Raw genomic sequence first — 18234 nt, forward strand, 5'->3', positions numbered from 1 at the left:
TATAATACCGCTGGTGTGTACTGTACCCTCTTCCTCAGTTCAGGAGGGCGACACCGCCTGGGTCTTGAGTGGAGTCATTGCCAACTCGTATATGGGGAAGAGCATTTCCAGCTCTAGGTCCACCAGCACCGGTTCCCCGCAGGGCTGCGTCCTGTCCCCACTACTGTTCTCCCTGTACACCAACAGCTGTGCCTCTCTCCACTCCACCCCTCGGTCAAACTCCTGAAATTAGCTGACGACACCACCCTGGTGGGTCTCATCTCCAGGGGGGACGAGTCGGCCTACAGGAGGGAGATCGAGAGGCTGCAGAGCTGGTGCAGTTGCAAGAACCTGGAGCTCAATGCTCAAAAGACAGTGGAGATGGTAGTGGACATCAGGAAGAAAGCAGCCCTGCCCCGTCCCATCATACTGGGAGGCACCCAGGTGGCCTCCGTGGAGTCATGCCGATTCCTTGGCATGACCATCTCCCGGGACTTGAAATGGGAGCTTAACATCACGGGCCTGCTTAAAAAGGCCCAGGGGAGGATGTTCTTCCTCCGGCAGTTGAATAAATACAAACTGCCGAGGACCATGATGGCCCGATGGCCCAATTTTACACAGCCATCATTGAGTCCATCCTCACCCACTCCATCATCTCCTGGTTCCCCGCTGCAGCGGCAAAAGATCTCGCCAAGCTGCAGCGGGTGATTTGCTCCGCGGAGAGGGTGATCGGCTGTCCCCTGCCCTCCCTCAGGTCCCTGCACGACTCGAGGGCGCTGAAGAGGGCGAGGAAGATCATGGCCGACCCCTCCCACCCCGGACACAGCCTCTTCACCCTGCTCCCCTCTGGGAGAAGGCTGAGGATCCCAAAGGCCGTGAAAGCTCGTCACAGACTGAGCTTCTTCCCCTCAGCCGCCAGGCTGATCCATAGGTCCCCCCCCCCCCCCCGCCTGAATACTTTCCACAACAAATTCGTGTTTCCGCGTCTCTGATTGGCCACACGCGTTTCTGGTCATGTGACATGTGCGCCAATCGTGGGACCGCAAGTTTTTGGATGGTTAAGCTTAGGCGCTCTTTCGAAGTTGGTTAAGGTTAGAGTTTGTCTTAGAGCATGGAGATAGAACGCCTGCCCTGATTCCAAACTCTAACCTTAACCAACTGCGAAAGAGTCGCCTAAGCTTAACCAGTGATAGACTAGGCGTTAGGTAGTTTGCACTGCAGGCTGTTAGACCCCCCCCCCCCCCCTCTGCCACCAAGTGACACTATATATATATATTTAAATTATTAATCCTCCACTGCACTGTTTTTTGTCCTGTGTCTGTGTTGGTGTTGTTGTTACTGTGAAAAAATAAATGAAAAATGCATACACTGTAATGCCGCAACAATTACCAATGTGTTTGGCTTAATAAAGGAATCTGAATCTGAATATAAAAACCCTCCACCACCACAACAAAAACCATTACGCCGCAGATACAGAGCCCAGCGCAACAGACCTTGAGAATATCTGAAGAAGTCACTCCGGGATATTTCAATATTTAATCAAGGCAGCTGGAGGCGAATCGAAAATAACCACATGGACCGGAGGAGAAGGACACGTGCCATGGAATAGGTTCAGGGTCTTACAGGAAGAGATGCTTCAGGTTCAAATAGAGGCAGAGAAGAGAATAGTCATTTATCCCCCAGGAAGCTTATTAACCCTTTCACTACCACACCACAGAAGGTTAACCCTTTCACTACCACAATAGTGTGGTAGTGAAGGGGTTAACCTTCTGTAGTGTGGTAGTGAAAGGGTTAACCTTCTTTTTTTTGTGATCAAATCTTTTTTATTTTAACTTTTTCACATGGAACAAGACACATCACAATACAACAATAACAATAATACACAAAAAGACATCATAAAACAGCAACCTATTACAGAAAATGGGAAGACAATAATGGAGACATACCGTACAGTGAACATCCTGAGCCCCCACCCTCACCAGACACGATCCCCATCCCTCGAGGACCCCTGGTCCGGCGCACCAGCGAACCAAAGCATCACGCCTCTTTAACACCACGATCCGCCGAGACCCCGAACCAGGGCCCCCCCCCCTTCCGAGCCCGCGACCATCAGACAAAAGGGGCCCAAAACATATACATAATAAAATATACAAATTAAAAATACCAAAAACAAAAAGAAAGAACAAGTGGACATGGGCATTCGCACGCTCCCCCCCGGACCTCAACGTGAGTTAAATACATAAAATATTATTCAGCAGCAATCGAGTTATATGCGCTCTTTTATCTTTGCCACAGCTGCCAACCAGATTGCAATATTCGACTCATTAACCCCTATAACCAGAGCAGTGGATATCTCCAGATAAATCACATCAAGATAAGTGAGAGTCCATACCTTCGGGCATAATTTATCTGGGTGTATCCATCTTGAGGCAATACATTTTTTGGCGGCTGTGAGGCCGGCTAGAATGAGTCTCTTCGCATGTATAGAGGTCGGTAATTGAGAAACATCATTCAATAACAATACAGAAGGCAGAACAGGTATGGTCAGAGAGATAATATCAGATAGCTGGGAGGTAACATTTTCCCAAAAGAGCTCAACAGGAGGACATTCCCAGTACATATGCATAAATGTTCCGGTGGCACCGTTTGGACATAAGGTACATCGAGAGTCAGGTCTGAGACCCATTAGATTAAATCGTCTAGGGGTCAAATAAGTCCTATGAACAAAATTGTGATGAAGCTGTTGGTGATCAGGGCCCCGTTCCCCGTACCTGGCTAACTGAGTTAGCCGGATAATCTCCAGCATAGCCTGACTTAAGCCGGACCTTTCTGTTCCCCGACGCTCGATTGTCTAAATCACCATGACAACAGATCAAAAAGTTTGAGCCTGGTCGGGAGCAGGGTTTAGTTCAGTTAGCTGGATGAACCATGGCCACGCCCCCGCAAAGAAATGCCAGCTCGCTCCCTGAAATATTTCTCACAGTCTAGAACCATTATACCATTCTGAATTATGTTTTTGTGCTTCGTTTTCCTAGAGGGGGCTTTTGAAATGTATAATAATAGAACTAAATGCTGATAATAAATCATATTGAGCCTATAGATTTACTTTGTCCTAAATAAAATAATGCACGTCATATACGGCGCTCGGAGTCGCGATACACGCTGCATGTGGTTATTTTAATAACGGCGCATTGCAAATGTGAATCCCGCTGGGATATTTTTAATGAATGAAACCTATCGGCCGTTTGGCTCTGATTAGTTTCATATATTCTCCGCTGTAGATTTGCTTAACGAAGCGCCCGGATTGTGTTTCATTCAAGCATAAAATTGAAGTGTCTATGCGTGGATTGTGGTTTTTGTGTGATATTGTAACTGGGATTAAAATGTCTGATGAGATGCGCTGTTTGACGGATTTGAGAAATTGAATGAGCCGTTGACGTCACATTAATGCATTTGAGAATAAAGAGATAAAACTTCATTCAAAAGAAAAATATTCGAAACACGGGTCTCTTGTGCATTAATGGATACACAATGGATATATCCCGTCTGGCACAGTGGTGCAACGGCCAGTTTTCGCTCCTGGCAAGCGGGCGACCTGAGTTCGAGACCCCGCGTTTCCAATATAATCTTTTTGGAATATAATATTAATGATTATACGCAAAAGTAGCCTAGTTTTAAGTTAAAATATTATAAATCTACATGCATTGAGGATGTCATTCTTTATATAGCTCTCAACGTGCACCAAATTGAATTATTCCTACATTGCAAAAAGAAGAAAAAGACTAGAAGAAGTGGGATTCGAACCCGGGCCGTCTGCGTGAAAGTCAAAACGACCAACCGTCACACCACAGTGCAGATAAGTAAAACATCCACCATACATCAATCAATGGGTAAGAGAGCCGTATCCTTATTCTGAAACAGTTGAACTAATTATTTTCGCTAGCAAGATCTCATTTGATTATCCATTCCATAAACCTACTGCCAGCAGGCAAGTTTAAATAAATATAATCTGATTGATTGGGGTAATGAGGGACTTAAAATTAGCCTATAGATTATGCATTTAACTTGTCGGCGAGGCTATTGAGCCGTACTGCAATCTGTTAATAAAGTTTTAAATCAATTAATCAATCAATGCCGTTAGAAAATCAGGATTTCTGCTATCGATACTTGCTGGCTTTTCAACTGAAGCGGCCGCACGCACTTATCCTGGGTCTCAAGTCTGGTTCGAGTTAACGAGACTGAATCCACCTTCGAGGAACAGGAAAATCCCGGCTTCAAACATCGGGTTAATTGAATCTGGATAATGGGACTCTTGATCGACTTAGTTGAACCAGGTACGGGGAATAGGGCCCTGGGTTGTGTGAGGACAGCCGAACATTTTCCCAGACTGCATCCCAATCATAATCCAACTCCGGGACATCCTTTCTCCAAATCGTATCCAGGGGGAGGTCCTTATACGAGGACATAAGTAAATGGCGATAAAGGTCAGAAACGAAGCCTCTCGATGTCTCTTTGTCATAAAATAATTTGTGAAAACGGTGACGCTCTAATGGAACGTCCCATGGAAAGCCATGAGCCCTCGCTCAGAGCTGCTCTTATTTGTAAAGAAAAGAAAAAGGAGGTTCCGGGGAGATCATATCCATTGGATAGATCCTGGAAAGAACGGAGACCAGAGTTATCGAAGATATCCCCCAACGTGTGGATGCCTTTCTTTTCCCATCTAGGGTACCTAATAGGTTGTTGTCCAATAAGGAGTAAATTGTTGTTAAATAGAGGGGAAATGTGTGTGCCATTTATGGGGGTTAGTACACGCTTTCTGGGTATGGGCTGGGCGATAACGATAATTATCGCAATATATTTTAATAATCGATGTAAAAAGAAATAGAAAATTGATTTTTTTCTTTTAACTTTTTTTTGTGACCTGCAACAGGGCAGTTTTAAAACCAGAGACAATGGACAGACTTGTCTTTCTTGCCTTCAACTTAAAGTAATGGCATTGCTTGTCCAAATGACAATACTGACCAAATTGAGATACATTTTTCTCTTGTCCATTTATTTTGTTTGCTTTCTAATTTAAAATACAGTTTGAAACCGTCTGTACACAGTAGGCTATGTGTGCTAGCAGAGCTAGACTCCAGTCACGAGTCACGGTGCACATGTGCGGTGGTTTGTCCACCAAAAAAGCGCCAGGTAGGATGGTAGCCTTCGCAGGCTCATTAAGTGGAAGAAAAGCAGATTTTGGCCAGTTGATCTTAAAGCCGGACAGGCTGCCAAATTCATCTATCATGCTGAGCAGATGAGGTAGAGAGACGGAGGGATTCTGCATAAACAGGAGTACATCATCTGCGTATAAGCTGATATGGTGATGTGTGCACTGAATTGGAACAGGAGATATAATTTGGGATTGTCTTATGTATTGAGCTAGAGGTTCGAGAGATAAGGTGAATAGTCTGGGACTAAGAGGACAACCCTGTCTAGAAGAGCGCGAGACAGAGAAGAGTGGCGAGCAGAACTTCCCCGTTAAGATCATGGCCGAAGGCCCTGTGTAGATAACTTTGATCATATGAATGAAACCCTCACCCAACCCCATCCTTCTAAGAACTGCCCACAAGTAAGACCACTCCAATCTGTCAAGTTTCAAGTTTCAAGTTTCTTTAATAGTTGTCATACAGAAGTACAGAATACTTTCATACAAAATGCTTCTTACTGTTACGCTCCAGAGACTGTGCTAGACAAGATAGTATCAAATAACATAGTGCATGTAATTTAGAAGAAGAAAATGAGGTCACAGTGTTCGGTATAGACATATGTACAATGTTCTGATTTACCATAGTCAAATGCCTTCATTGCGTCCAAGGACATGACCGCTGTAGGAACTGCAACATCCTTGCTGGCATCAATCACGTGCAGTAACCGTCTGATGTTATCAGTAACCAGGCGGCCACTTATGAAGCCGGTCTGATCAGGGTGAACTAGAGATGGCATATGCTTTTGAAGTCGGGTGGCTAGAACCTTGGCATATAGCTTAAGATCGGCTCCGAGGAGACTTAGGGGCCTGTAGCTGCCACATTCGGTGGGGTCCTTATCTTTCTTGAGTAAAACAGATATAAGCGCCATATTGACGTCTCTGGAGAAATTGCCCTCTTTGATTGAGTGTAAAATCATTGCGAGTAATAAGGGACCGAGTACATCCCAGAATGCAAGGTAGAGTTCCGGTAGAATGCCGCACCATCCGGGAGCCTTGCCCCGTTGCATATCCGCAATCGCCTCTCTAAATTCAACTAGCGTGATAGGTGAAGCTAACAGTTTAGCATTATCTTCCGAGATCTGTGGTAGGTTGATTTGATCAAGAAAATCCTCCATCTTGGTATGGTCAAAGACCACCTCTGACTTGTACAGGTTGGAATAAAAAGTGCGAAATGTATCATTAATCTTTTTGGGGTTGGTGGTTACCTCCCCCTGTTGGTTCTTAATGGAAGGGATATCTGCAAATTGCTCACTGGCACATATCTTCATAGCTAGTAGGTGACTAGGCCTGGAGCCGTGAAAGTAGTAGTGCTGTCTGTTCTGTGCATCTGAAATTCAGATTGTTGTCTTAAAATGGAGTTCATCTCTTTTTTCACTACCTTCATTTGAAGCTCGAGTCGACTAGAGTAGTTGTGCTGCAATGAAGAGATCAACATGGCATGAAGCTTTTCCAATTCCACCAGCTTGGAGAGACGTCCCTTGCGGAGATTAGATGCAAAGAGAGTAGTGTTACTTCTGATAAAACCCTTAACCGAATCCCATAGAATTCTGGGGTCCTGTACCGAACCAGCATTAAACTGCAGGAATTCAGTGAGCTTCTCTTTAAATTGCAAGTTAAACTCTCCGTGTTTCAGCAATGTCGAGTTAAAGCGCCATCTAGGGGCGCGGGACGTTATTTTACTGAGTGAACCCTTGAGTAGGATACCTTTGTGGTCTGAAAGTGCTATGGGCAATAAGTCAACATCAAAGCTATCAAAGAGACGTGGGGAAGAAAAAACATAATCAATCCTGGAAAAGGTCTCGACGAGAAGAAGGAATAATCTCTCGCGGATGGGTTGAGCGATCGCTACATATCGATTACCCCAGTGTCCTTAGACCAGGCCTGTAGGGCTGTGGTAGCTTGCTTCTGATCAGAGGTTTCAGCGTGATTGGACCTATCAATCAATGGATCCCAAACTGCATTAAAATCAGCTCCTACTATTAATGAGTAATCAGGTAGTTTCAGCATAGCTGCAGTGAGTACAGCATAAACGTTAGCATCATATAAATTAGGGGCGTATGCAGAAATCAGCGAAATTTTCCAGTTAGAACATTCTATTTTAGCAATAGTAATTCGACCATCTGCATCAGACCACACATCTAACAGTTTAATATTCAACTTTCGCTTCGCTATTATGGCTACCCCACGGGCCTTGGTGCTAAAAGAAGAACTTATGTTATGGTAAAATTTATTTGCCAGTCTTGTGTTATCCGCCAATAAAAGGTGCGTTTCACTCAGTAAAGCAAAGTCCACTTCCTTCCTTTTTAGCCACGTTAGTACACTTGTGCATTTATGCGGTATATTGAGACCCCCTGTATTCCAGATCAATATGTTCAAATTAGCCATATTCTAAAAAGGCTGCAGTATGACTGAATGTAATTCGTTTGGAGTAGAACACCATAATAGATACATATCCACTTGTTAACACTTTGAGAGCCACTCACGGCTAATCTCGTGTTTACGATAGTTACGTTGAAAGCCACTCACGAGATTTCTCGGAATTATTATTATTATTTTTTTTTAGTGACCTGAAATCATATTGCATCACGCGAGCCTACCCTAGCCTACCCAAGGGCCGCCGGCGATCAGATGTGAAAAAAGCGCCCCCTATCGTCTCCCAGATGGTAAATCACCCTTTTGGAATGGACTCAATGAAAATGGATGGGGGGAAAAAAATATTCCAGTCCACATTTCACTTCTCACCCATGCAGCCGGAGTACCAGAGTTCATTCAGGGGGCTCTGAGCCCCGCGGATCATGAGTTCTACTGTATACACGTTAGATCTATACACTTGACTTGACTTGACTCTTGACTTGACTTATCGATTTTTTCGAATGGTGATCAGGAATTGGAATATACCAGTTGGATACCATCTGATGTCAGGTAAGGAATCTATGTTATCAGTGTTAGGATAATCAGACTCGTTTCCATGAAGATATAAGCTTTTTTGTGATATGTGCTCCAGCTGTTTCACTGTAAAATCCACGAGGAAATGAAAGCAGCTATTATCAGCGCGCGCCTCGAACGTGCGTGCGTGCACGTATACTATTGATCATCTAGCGTTTATTTGAAAACGATTCATAAATAGGCCGACAAATATCAACGTTCTGGAATATTCCAGTAAAAGGCGATTATCACAGAATGGGCTGTTTTTCACCTCAAAACAGGTGCTTTTCAAAATGCTCTCAAACGGAAATTAAGTGATAAAAAACCAATCTGCCTTGACAACACTGACTGGAAAATGATTCTTTGATAAGCAACGGGCAGATTAGACACATAGCCATAATTTAAAACATAGATTAGGCGATATTAACGTTAACATTGGCGCCGATGGTGGCATTCAAGCACTAAGTCGTGCGCCCCCTGGTGGCACTGAAAGTGTTAAGGTCCTATTGAGTTCTGATCGCGAGCGTGAAAACTAAAATAAAACAGAGCTTTCAGTGTGGCAGCTCCCACCATCTGGAACTCCCTCCCCGCAGAACTCCGCACCGCCCCAACTCTGGACTCATTCAAAAAATGGCTCAAAACACACCTCTTCAACTTGGCCTTTAACCCCTAATTTCTCACTTTATATGTATATGTTGTGTCTGTCCACTATGTTTGTTACTTTGTTATTTCCCCCCCCCCTATGTAAAGCGACCTTGGGTCTTTTGAAAGGCGCTATATAAAATGAAGTTATTATTATTATTAGCGAGTCGATTGAAAAGCAAAACAAAAAACAACACAATCCCCCATTCCCTCCCCCCTCCCCCACATCAGAATACTTGTCCGGTATCGATCAAACATCAGTTGGTCAACCTTGACCGAGCACAGCAACCACAACAACATTATGTATCTTAACCATACTAATAACTTGTAAGGTATCTTGTAACAATTTAGAAAAAGGGAACCCACTTCACTCAACTGAGAGAAGAAACCTATGCCGAGTTCAATGCGAAGTTCAAAGTGCAGACGATAAAAGCAGGTGCATTAAAACACAGCTCGTCTGAGTTAAACTTGAGAAAAGGGCAACATGCGTACCCGTCATTGAAATAACACAGTGGATACAAACCTTGAGCGTTATCATTCAGCCGGAGCAAAAAAGTCATAGTAGACACGTGGCAGCGGTAATGTTAGCTAGGAGAGCTGGCCAACCAGCACGCCTCGAGCTTAGTTTAATCGGGCTCAAGGCCTGTTATATCCTGATTCACATAGGTAGCTCCGCCGAGAGAGGACCATTCCCCTCGACCGGCAGATACATTAGAACATAGTTCGTTTGAGTGAAACCTGTGAAGCACAGTTTGTCCACGTGCAAACTTGAAAAAAGACAATATGCATAACAGTCAATGTTCAATGTTCAATGTTCAGACAATAAAAAGGCAAATGCGTTAAAAAGCACAAGTCGTCTGAATTATACTTGAAAATAGTCAGTGTGCATACCCATTTCTGGAAATATACAGCATAGATAAACCTTGAGTGTTATCGTTCTGTTGGACCGAAAGGCCGCGGTAGGCGAGTGGTAACGTTAGCGTTAGCTTGGAGAGCCGGAAAGTTAGCATAGCTTGCGCTTAGCATACCAAGGCGCAGAGGCCTGTCACTCCCCGGTGCCCGTTGCCTGCTCCGCCGGGGCCGGCTCATCATCCTCGGCCGGGGGGGACGCCGTGCCGCTTCGAAGGAATCTCTCCGCCTCGGACGGCGACGTGAACAGGCGGTTGCAGGAGACAACTCTGCGGCCCATCTTGATCTTCAGAGTCGCAGGGTATATTAGGTAGACTTCGATGCCCCTCTCCCGAGCAACTCCAATAGCCTTAGAGAAGGCCCTGCGACGTCTGGCGGTGTGGTCGCTGAAATCCGTGGCGAATCTGAGGGTATAATTACCCACTTTTGGAGGGTGTTTCCTGGCCTCTTGGAGAATAGCCTGACGTATAGGGAACCGCAGGCAGCGAAATATAAAGGCGCGTGGACGTTCGCCCTTCTCCGGAAGGCCGTTCCTGAATATTCTATGCGCCCGCTCAATCTTTGGTTTAGAGACGGTTGGAAACCACCGTGGAATCATCTTTTCGAGATACTGAATCGGCGCATCGTTTTCAATGTTCTCGGGCAAGCCGTATATTCTGACGTTGCACCTTCTATTCCGGTCCTCTAGGTCAGCGATCTTATTTTCGTAAAATAGGAACTTGTCTTCAATCGCCGAGATCTCGGTGGAGTTGGTTTCAGCAATGACCGCCACCTCTGCCATCCCTTCTTCCACCCTAGAGAGCCGCGTGGTCACGCTAGCTACATCCTCCTGGAGCGTGTCCAGTCTGTTGGTTAGCTGCAGCATGCTAGCATCGAGCTCAGCACGGAACAAAGACCTGATACAGTGTGGTAGTGAAAGGGTTGACCTTCTGTAGTGTGGTAGTGAAAGGGTTAACCTGCTGTAGTGTGGTAGTGAAAGGGTTGACCTTCTGTAGTGTGGTTGTCATGGTTTTACTTTATTTCACCTTTCTGTGAGGGACAGCTGTCTATTTTTGCTTTATTTCACCTTTCTGTGAGGGATAGCTGTCAATCCCTGGTCTGGTCCCTGTGGTTAATTGCCTCATGGGTCGGCAGGTGTGTGGGCTTGATTGCACCTGATCCAGTGCAGCTGTGCCTATGGCCATGCCTTGAGTCTATTTAAGTTTGGATCTTGCAGTGTCAACTGCTAATTAATTTCCTAGTGTTGGCTGTCCTTTTGGTCACACTCATTATATTGAAGTGTAGTCTGATCTCTGATTCAGAATTGAGCTTTATGGTAGTCATTCTTATTTTAGGCTACTCACGTGATTCTACACATAAACTCCCTTAGTGGAGGTTTATTGTTTAACTTTTTTCAATATAAACTCCTTTATTAGGAGGTGCCCTTGTGGCTTATTTACTTTTATACTATACCTCTTTATTGAGAGTAGTCCTGTTTTTTTGGACTTGATTTATTTTCTTAATTACTCACTTTGAGATTTCCACCTGTAAAGGTTGTTTTCTGTTGTTTAATTTTTCCCCTCTCCTAAAATATCTGCGTAAGCAGTCTAGTGGTTGTCCGTTTCACGGATAACTTTAAGAGTCCCTGTTATCTGCTCATGACCCACACACACACACACAGCCCTCACAGTGGTAGTGAAAGGGTTAACCTGCTATATTGTGGTAGTGAAAGGGTTAACCTTCTGCAGTGTGGTAGTGCAAGGGTTAACCTTCTGTAGTGTTGTAGTGAAAGGGTAAAACTGATCTGGGGTTAAAGGGGAACACTGCCAAAATGAAGAATTCCAATGTGTTATTTCCATGGCCTGGGAAAGTCCAAGCAATGTTTGTGAACATGAGCTACTCTCTCTCCCAAAGCTGGAAACCAGAGAAGTAAGACTCACACTTCATGTATCATCAGGTATAATGTCTGGAGCTGCTCGATTTACAATGAATGAGAGACTGATTTTGTGGACCTGCGGAATGTTTGTTTGAGTTTTTCTACCAAAATGCCCTTTATTCTACAGTATTGTTCTTGTTTCTGTGAAACAGAAATTGTACCTGTATACTCAGAACATTCCCCTGGGTACTCTACTCTGTCACCCATAACATCTCTCCATCACATTTACTCAAGCATAGTAACAGACACAATATTTCTGACACTGGGAAAGTGGGAATACATTCCGTGAGGTCCGTAGATGTTCCTAGATACCAGGAACATGCAAATGAACCTTGTGAAGTGGATCAATCTTCCATGTACCTTTAGGTGAATTATCTGAAAATATATGGCTAGGGCTTAAGAGGTTAAACCATAGGTATAACATGTATGCATTCTGTTCAAGTTCAAGTTCAAGTTTCTTTAATAGTTGTCATACAGAAGTACAGAATACTTTTATACAAAATGCTTCTTACTGTTACGTTCCAGAGACTGTGCTAGACAAGATAAGTATGAAATAAAATAGTATAGCATGTAAAATAGAAGTAAAAATAGAGGTCACAGTGTTCAGTATAGACATATGTACAATGTTCGATGCAGAATAGAAGTAACTGAGTTACCATACAATATACAATATATTCTGCATACTGAACACTTACGTCTACGTACGTGACTTCAATTTTATACTTGCTATACTTATTTTATTTTATACTTATCCTTTTGTCTAGCACAGTCTCTGGAGCTTAACAGAAAGAAGCATTTTGTATAAAAGTATTCTGTACTTCTGTATGACAACTAATAAAGAAACTTGAAACTTGGTATCCTTCACGGTCCAAGGAAGCGTTTCTTCTACAACGTTTCTTCTACACCGTGAAATTGGCTGTTGTTCCCCTTTAAAGGAATTTACACACATTTTAGTTTGACAGTTATTGAGAGTAAATTTGTTTGAATATGGCCACCAGTGATGTCATCATGGGACAATGAATCCTTGTGTTGTGTTAATTACAGCTCAATTAAATGATAAGGTAGCAGTCCCTATAAGACAAGGTATTGCTATAATTTCATCTACATCATTTTATGGAGCTGTAATGAACACAATGTGAGATTATGTGCAAAATAAAGCAGCCCCTATAAGCAGCAACATACATACCTGCTCAACACTGCCCCCTATGGAACACAAAAAGGATGGATAGAGGAAGAGAACAAGAGAGGCGGAGAGCATGGGGGGGGGGGGGGGGGGGTCCTTTTTTGCTTTTATTGTAGAACTATGGTAAAAAGTAGTAAGGCTTGCTTGAAAACAGAGCAACGAGCAGAAGCCTTTAGTCACTCGTTGTGCGTCACATTACCTTCAGACCTCCTTTCTCCTTCACACATTACCTCACCTCCATCTGTCCTCCTTCCCATCCCTCGCCGTCCTCCTCCCCCCCCCCCCCACACCCTCTCCTGTACCACCGTGGTGACCTCCCTCACTTCTCATTAGTAACTCCACACACACTCTAAATAAACACACACACACTGAAGGAAAACATTTAGATTATGTTGAAACAAAACAGAGAGAGAGAGAGAGAGAGAGAGAGAGAGAGAGAGAGAGAGAGAGAGAGAGAGAGAGAGAGGGGGGGACAGAGGGAGAGAGAGAGACAGAGGGAGAGGGAGAGAGAAAGAGCAAAAGAGAGAGACAGAGAGACAGGGAGAGCAACAAAAGCTCCTGTAGAAAGTATGTCCCTCTTAAATCAGTCAGTCGGTTGGTTTGGTCTTTAGTCGAGTCGTCTTTTTTTTACGACCCATGTTGAATGGATTATAGCCTCATATATGATAAGCGCACTAAATTCAAAGAGGTCTTTCTCCATGATTGCATGTGGGAAACACAATCCTAAAGGTTTGTTGTATCAAATCAACTATTCGGTTAGTCTGCAAAGTCCTACAAACGCACAGGCACACCGCTGCTGCTGTGCAGTGCTGCTCTCGTGAGTGTGTGTGTGCATGTGCATGTGCATGTGTGTGTGTGTGTGTGTGTGTGTGTGTGTGTGTGTGTGTGTGTGTGTGCATGTGTGTGTGTGTGTGCATGTGCATGTGTGTGTGTGTGTGTGTGTGCATGTGCATGTGTGTGCATTAGTCGTTTCTTTTGTCGACAACAAACCTTCAGAAGAACCTCAATCTATTTGGTCCCACCAGCACACTGGATGGAATCTGACCAAACTTTCATCCGATTTGGAATTAGAATCTGACCAACCTTTTATCTGATTTGGGATTAGAATCTGACCAACCTTTTATCTGATTTGGGATTAGAATCTGACCAACCTTTTATCTGATTTGGGATTAGAATCTGACAAAAATGTTCTTCTGATTTTGACATTAGAATCTGACCAAACTTTCATCTGATTTGGGATTCAAATCTGACCAACCTTTTATCTCATTTGGGATTATAATCTGACAAAATGTTCATCTCATTTGGAATTAGAATCTGGCCAAACTTTCATCTGGCCAAACTTTCATCCGATTTGAGATTTGAATCTGACCAACCGTTGATCTGATTTGGGAATCGAATCTGACCAACCTTTTATCTGATTTGGGATTACCGAGGTGTCTCAAGGACTATAGGAGGCAAGAAGCATTTGACTGCCAAGTTATTTTGGAGGGCATGCCGCCTCTTGAGAGATCTGAGAGCAGTGTACCTTTACCTCCATTCAACAAAGTAACACGGCTAGACCCCTGAGGGAGCGGAGAGCGCAGACACCTCGACCGTGACCCGCAGTTCTGTGATGCATTCAACGACTTCAACAAAATCCACTGTGTAGTGACTACTAGGTGAACCAACTCTGAACATTTGTCTGTTTTTCTTCCAAGAAGCAGGAAGCTTTTCAGAATGCGCTAGGAAACACCTCACCCATGCAGGCGCGTGCAACACGGAATGACTGAAGTCGCGATCAGAGTGGGGAGAAGTGCTGAGCGCAGTGATGTGCACACACTATGGTTAACGGTGAAACACACACACACACCCACACACCCACACACCCTATGTCCTACCTGTTGGGATGTGGTTGAGCGCCGACGTCTTCAGGACCTCCAGTGGCTGCCCTTTCCCCAGGAGCCCCTCTGTGGGTGAGAGAGAACACTCTGCTTCAAAGATGGTCCGCAACATCGAGACAACCTTCCAGCGACCGAGCCTCCCCCCCCCCCCAACCACCCCCCCGCCCCCCTGCGCTGAAACCGACCCTGCGGTTAGTTAGTCCGACCGGGGCTTTCAGGTCATCCGCGTGGTCGAGACGAGCACTGCCGTTCCCGTCACCTGGGCTGCCGAGGGGGACATGTCCACCGGGGCGGAGACACTAAGCCCAGAGGCTGTCAGAGAGCGGAGACAATAGCGGACCGGGTGGACTCGGGTTCGCGACTACAACGTGTGCGCCGAAGAGATTAGATCACAAAAGCCACAGAATGACAATGCTGCAGCCCCTTAGCGTGTGCTTGTGTGTGTATGTGCGTGCATGTGCGTGTGTGTGTCTGTGCATGCGTGTGTGTCTGTGCAGTGTGTGTTTGTGCGAGTTGAGCTTGCAATAGAAAGGGATGTTGGGTCTTGGTGCTCAGCAGCAAATGTGGATGTCAGGAGCGAGGAGGGAGGATGGAGGGAGGGGGGGTGGGGGGTGGAGAGAGGAAGGGGTGGGGGGGAGAGAAGGTAAAAATAGCTCACCCTTTTGTGTATAGCAGCACATGCAGAGCACGCACACAGACACACACACATGCACACACACACACACACATGTGCGCCGCGCAAACGCACAGGCACAACGCTGCTGCTGTGCAGTGCTGCTCTTGTGAGTGTGTGTGTGTGTGCATGTGAGTGCATGTGTGTGTGTGCGTCTGAGTGTGTAGGCTGTAATTATAGTGGCAACATGAAAAGGCTTTTGTAGCTGCAGAGTCCTGGGAAGACGGAGCTATAAAAAGCAGAGCGACAGAGAGGGGGCCGAGGAGGAGGAGGAGGAGGAGGAGGAGAGGAGGAGAGACGGGGAGGAGGAGGAGGAGGAGGAGGAGGAGGACGAGGAGGAGGACGAGGAGGGACGAGGACGAGGAGGACGGGGAGGAGGACGAGGGAGGAGGAGGACGGGAGGAGGAGGACGCGAGGAGGAGGAGGAGGAGGACGAGGAGGAGGACGGGGAGGTGGGGGAGGAGGAGGACGAGGACAGGGAGGAGGAGGACAGGGGGAGGATGGGGAGGAGGAGGAGGGTGGGGGGAGGAGGAGGAGGTGGGGGGGTGGAGGAGGAGGAAGAGGAGGTGGGGGAAAGGGGGCACCGGCGGGGGGCAGAGGTAGGGGGCAGCGGAGGAGAAGGAGGGAACGGAACGACAGCAAGATGGAGAGAAGAGAAAGAAGAAAGGGAGAGGGGGAGGAGAGGAGAGGGTTGAGAGGGGAAGGAGAACAGAATTGACATGCATAGCACACGCCAACAGAACACACACACACACACACACACACACACACACACACACACACAGGTACGGGGGAAGTGTATCAGACACAGACACGCTGGAAATAAATGTATGTCTTGGAGACGTGGGGGAGGCATGGGGGAGGCACACTAATGTGGTTATTTCTTTAGAGATAAAAAATAAAATAAATGTAAAGAACCCTGTGAAATCCCCATCTGAGGGAGCGGAGGAACACAGGCTCGCTGGCGTCTCGCTCCGCTGCTCTATTTTGGGATCTCTCTCCGTGGGCCAGACGGCGATGTGAGTCTGTAGCGTGTGCGCGCGCCGTACAAACACTTAATTAGCCACGAAGCTCTGGGATTGTTTGTGCATTGTGCATTGATTATCGACGTGTGTGTGTGTGTGTGTGTGTGTGTGTGTGTGTGTGTGTGTGTGTGTGTGTGTGTGTGCATGTCTATGGGTGTGTGTGTCTGTGAGCGTGTGTGTGTGTGTGTGTGTGTGTGTGTGTGCATGATGGGTGTGTGTGTGTGTTGTGTGTGTGTGTGTGTGTGTGTGTGTGTGTGTGTGTGTGTGTATGTCTGTGAGCATGATGGTGTATGTGTGTGTGTGTGTGTATGCATGTCTATGAGTGTGTGTGTTGTAAGTATGTGTGTGTATGCATGTCTATGTGTGTGTGTGTGTGTGTGTGTGTGTGTGTGTGTGTGTGTGTGTGTGTGTGTGTGCATGTGTGTGTTGTGAGCATGTAGGTGTGTGTGTGTGTGTGTGTGTGTGTGTGAGCATGTGTGTGTGTGTGTATGTGTGTTTGTGAGTATGTGTGTGTGTGTGTTTTTGAGCATGTGTGTGTGTGCGTGTATGCATGTCTATGAGTGTGTGTGTATGTGTGTGTGTGTGTGTGTGTGTGTGTGTGTTTGTTTGTGAGCGCGTGTGTATGCATGTCTATGAGTGTGTGTGTGTTTGTGAGCATGTGTGTGTGTGTTTGTGAGCAGTGTGTGTGTGTTTGTGAGCATGTGTGTGTGTGTGTGTGTGTGTGTGTGTTTGTGAGCGTGTGTGTGTATTAGGGCTGAGCCCAAATGTTCGAACGTTCGAACCTTCGTTCGTTACGTTGGCATTCGATTTTTTTTTTATATAAAAATACATTTTTATTCTTTTTTTTTTTTCATTCTGGTTTTTCTTCACAGTTGCAGATAAAGATTAGGCTACACTAATATTATAGTATTAAAAGAAACTGATGAGTTATATTCATTAAAGAAAGTTGATTTAGTTGGCTGGGGCTTCTCCCTGGGCTGGGTCTCATTTAATCAGATTAATCACTTTATTCAAATTGAGGATTTAGTTTGAGGATATTTATAAAAAAAAATAATAATAATAAAAAAGTGAATTTTCTTTTGAATTTCTTTTTTTTATTAGAATGTTTTATTATGTGTTTGTGAGCATGTGTGTGTGTGTTCCACCACAGGAAAGGAACGTCTCTGTCTTCTGTCCATCTCGCCCGTCATTTGAAAGTGACCCATCTCAAACCACCGCCCCCTCTTTTCTTGATCCTCCAATCACAACTGTCGCTTCCCTCGGAAAACAAACGAGAGAAGCGACAGTTGCGATTGGAGGAGTGGGAAACGAGGGGGGGGCTTGAGATAGGTAAATTGATGCAGCGACGCCCCCCCCCCCCCCCCCCCCCCCCCCGTACAGACGGATGGGCGGGCAAGCATCACATTTGGCAGCGTGGACAGATTCAGCGCTGCAGCCAATCAATTCACCTACAGCGCCTAAGGAGCCAACTACTGATCCATCCGCGCTAACTAATAGTAGAGAACAACACACAGGTGCCATTCAAATACGTTTACAGAGCGTCATTCCTTTTCCAGGAAAGGTGGAAAAGATGCTATGTAAAAAAAATTATAATGCAAATAAAAAAAGAGAATTTCGGAACGGGTCCCGCCCATTTGCCTTTGGTAGATCCACGCCTACTTTCCTATATAAAATATATATATATATATATATATATTTTATTTTTAATTTTTTTTTACTTTATTTTGCGATTCAGAATAATGAAGTAAAGCAAGCATCAGGCTTAGCATTTAGCAACACACTCAGTCCCACACACACACACACACTAGGCTTGGGTGGTATGACGGTATTACGGTATACCAGGATATTTCGAAAT

At 45.3% G+C, this 18234-nt stretch overlaps 1 protein-coding gene across 1 annotated transcript in view; it reads right to left on the minus strand.

The window, feature by feature from the left end:
- LOC311229276 (uncharacterized protein) overlaps window positions 1-14793 on the minus strand; it is a gene marked incomplete at its 5' end in the record, with an annotated part of 145380 nt that extends 130587 nt beyond the window's left edge. Inside the window, 1 exon segment of the mRNA XM_084315344.1 lies at window positions 14679-14793. Coding sequence (XP_084171470.1) covers window positions 14679-14793 — 115 coding nt within the window.
- Between the last annotated feature and the right edge of the window lie 3441 nt (window positions 14794-18234).

This window comes from Notolepis coatsorum, assembly GCF_963971535.1.
Source record: "Notolepis coatsorum genome assembly, chromosome: 1".
NCBI lineage: Eukaryota > Metazoa > Chordata > Actinopteri > Aulopiformes > Paralepididae > Notolepis > Notolepis coatsorum.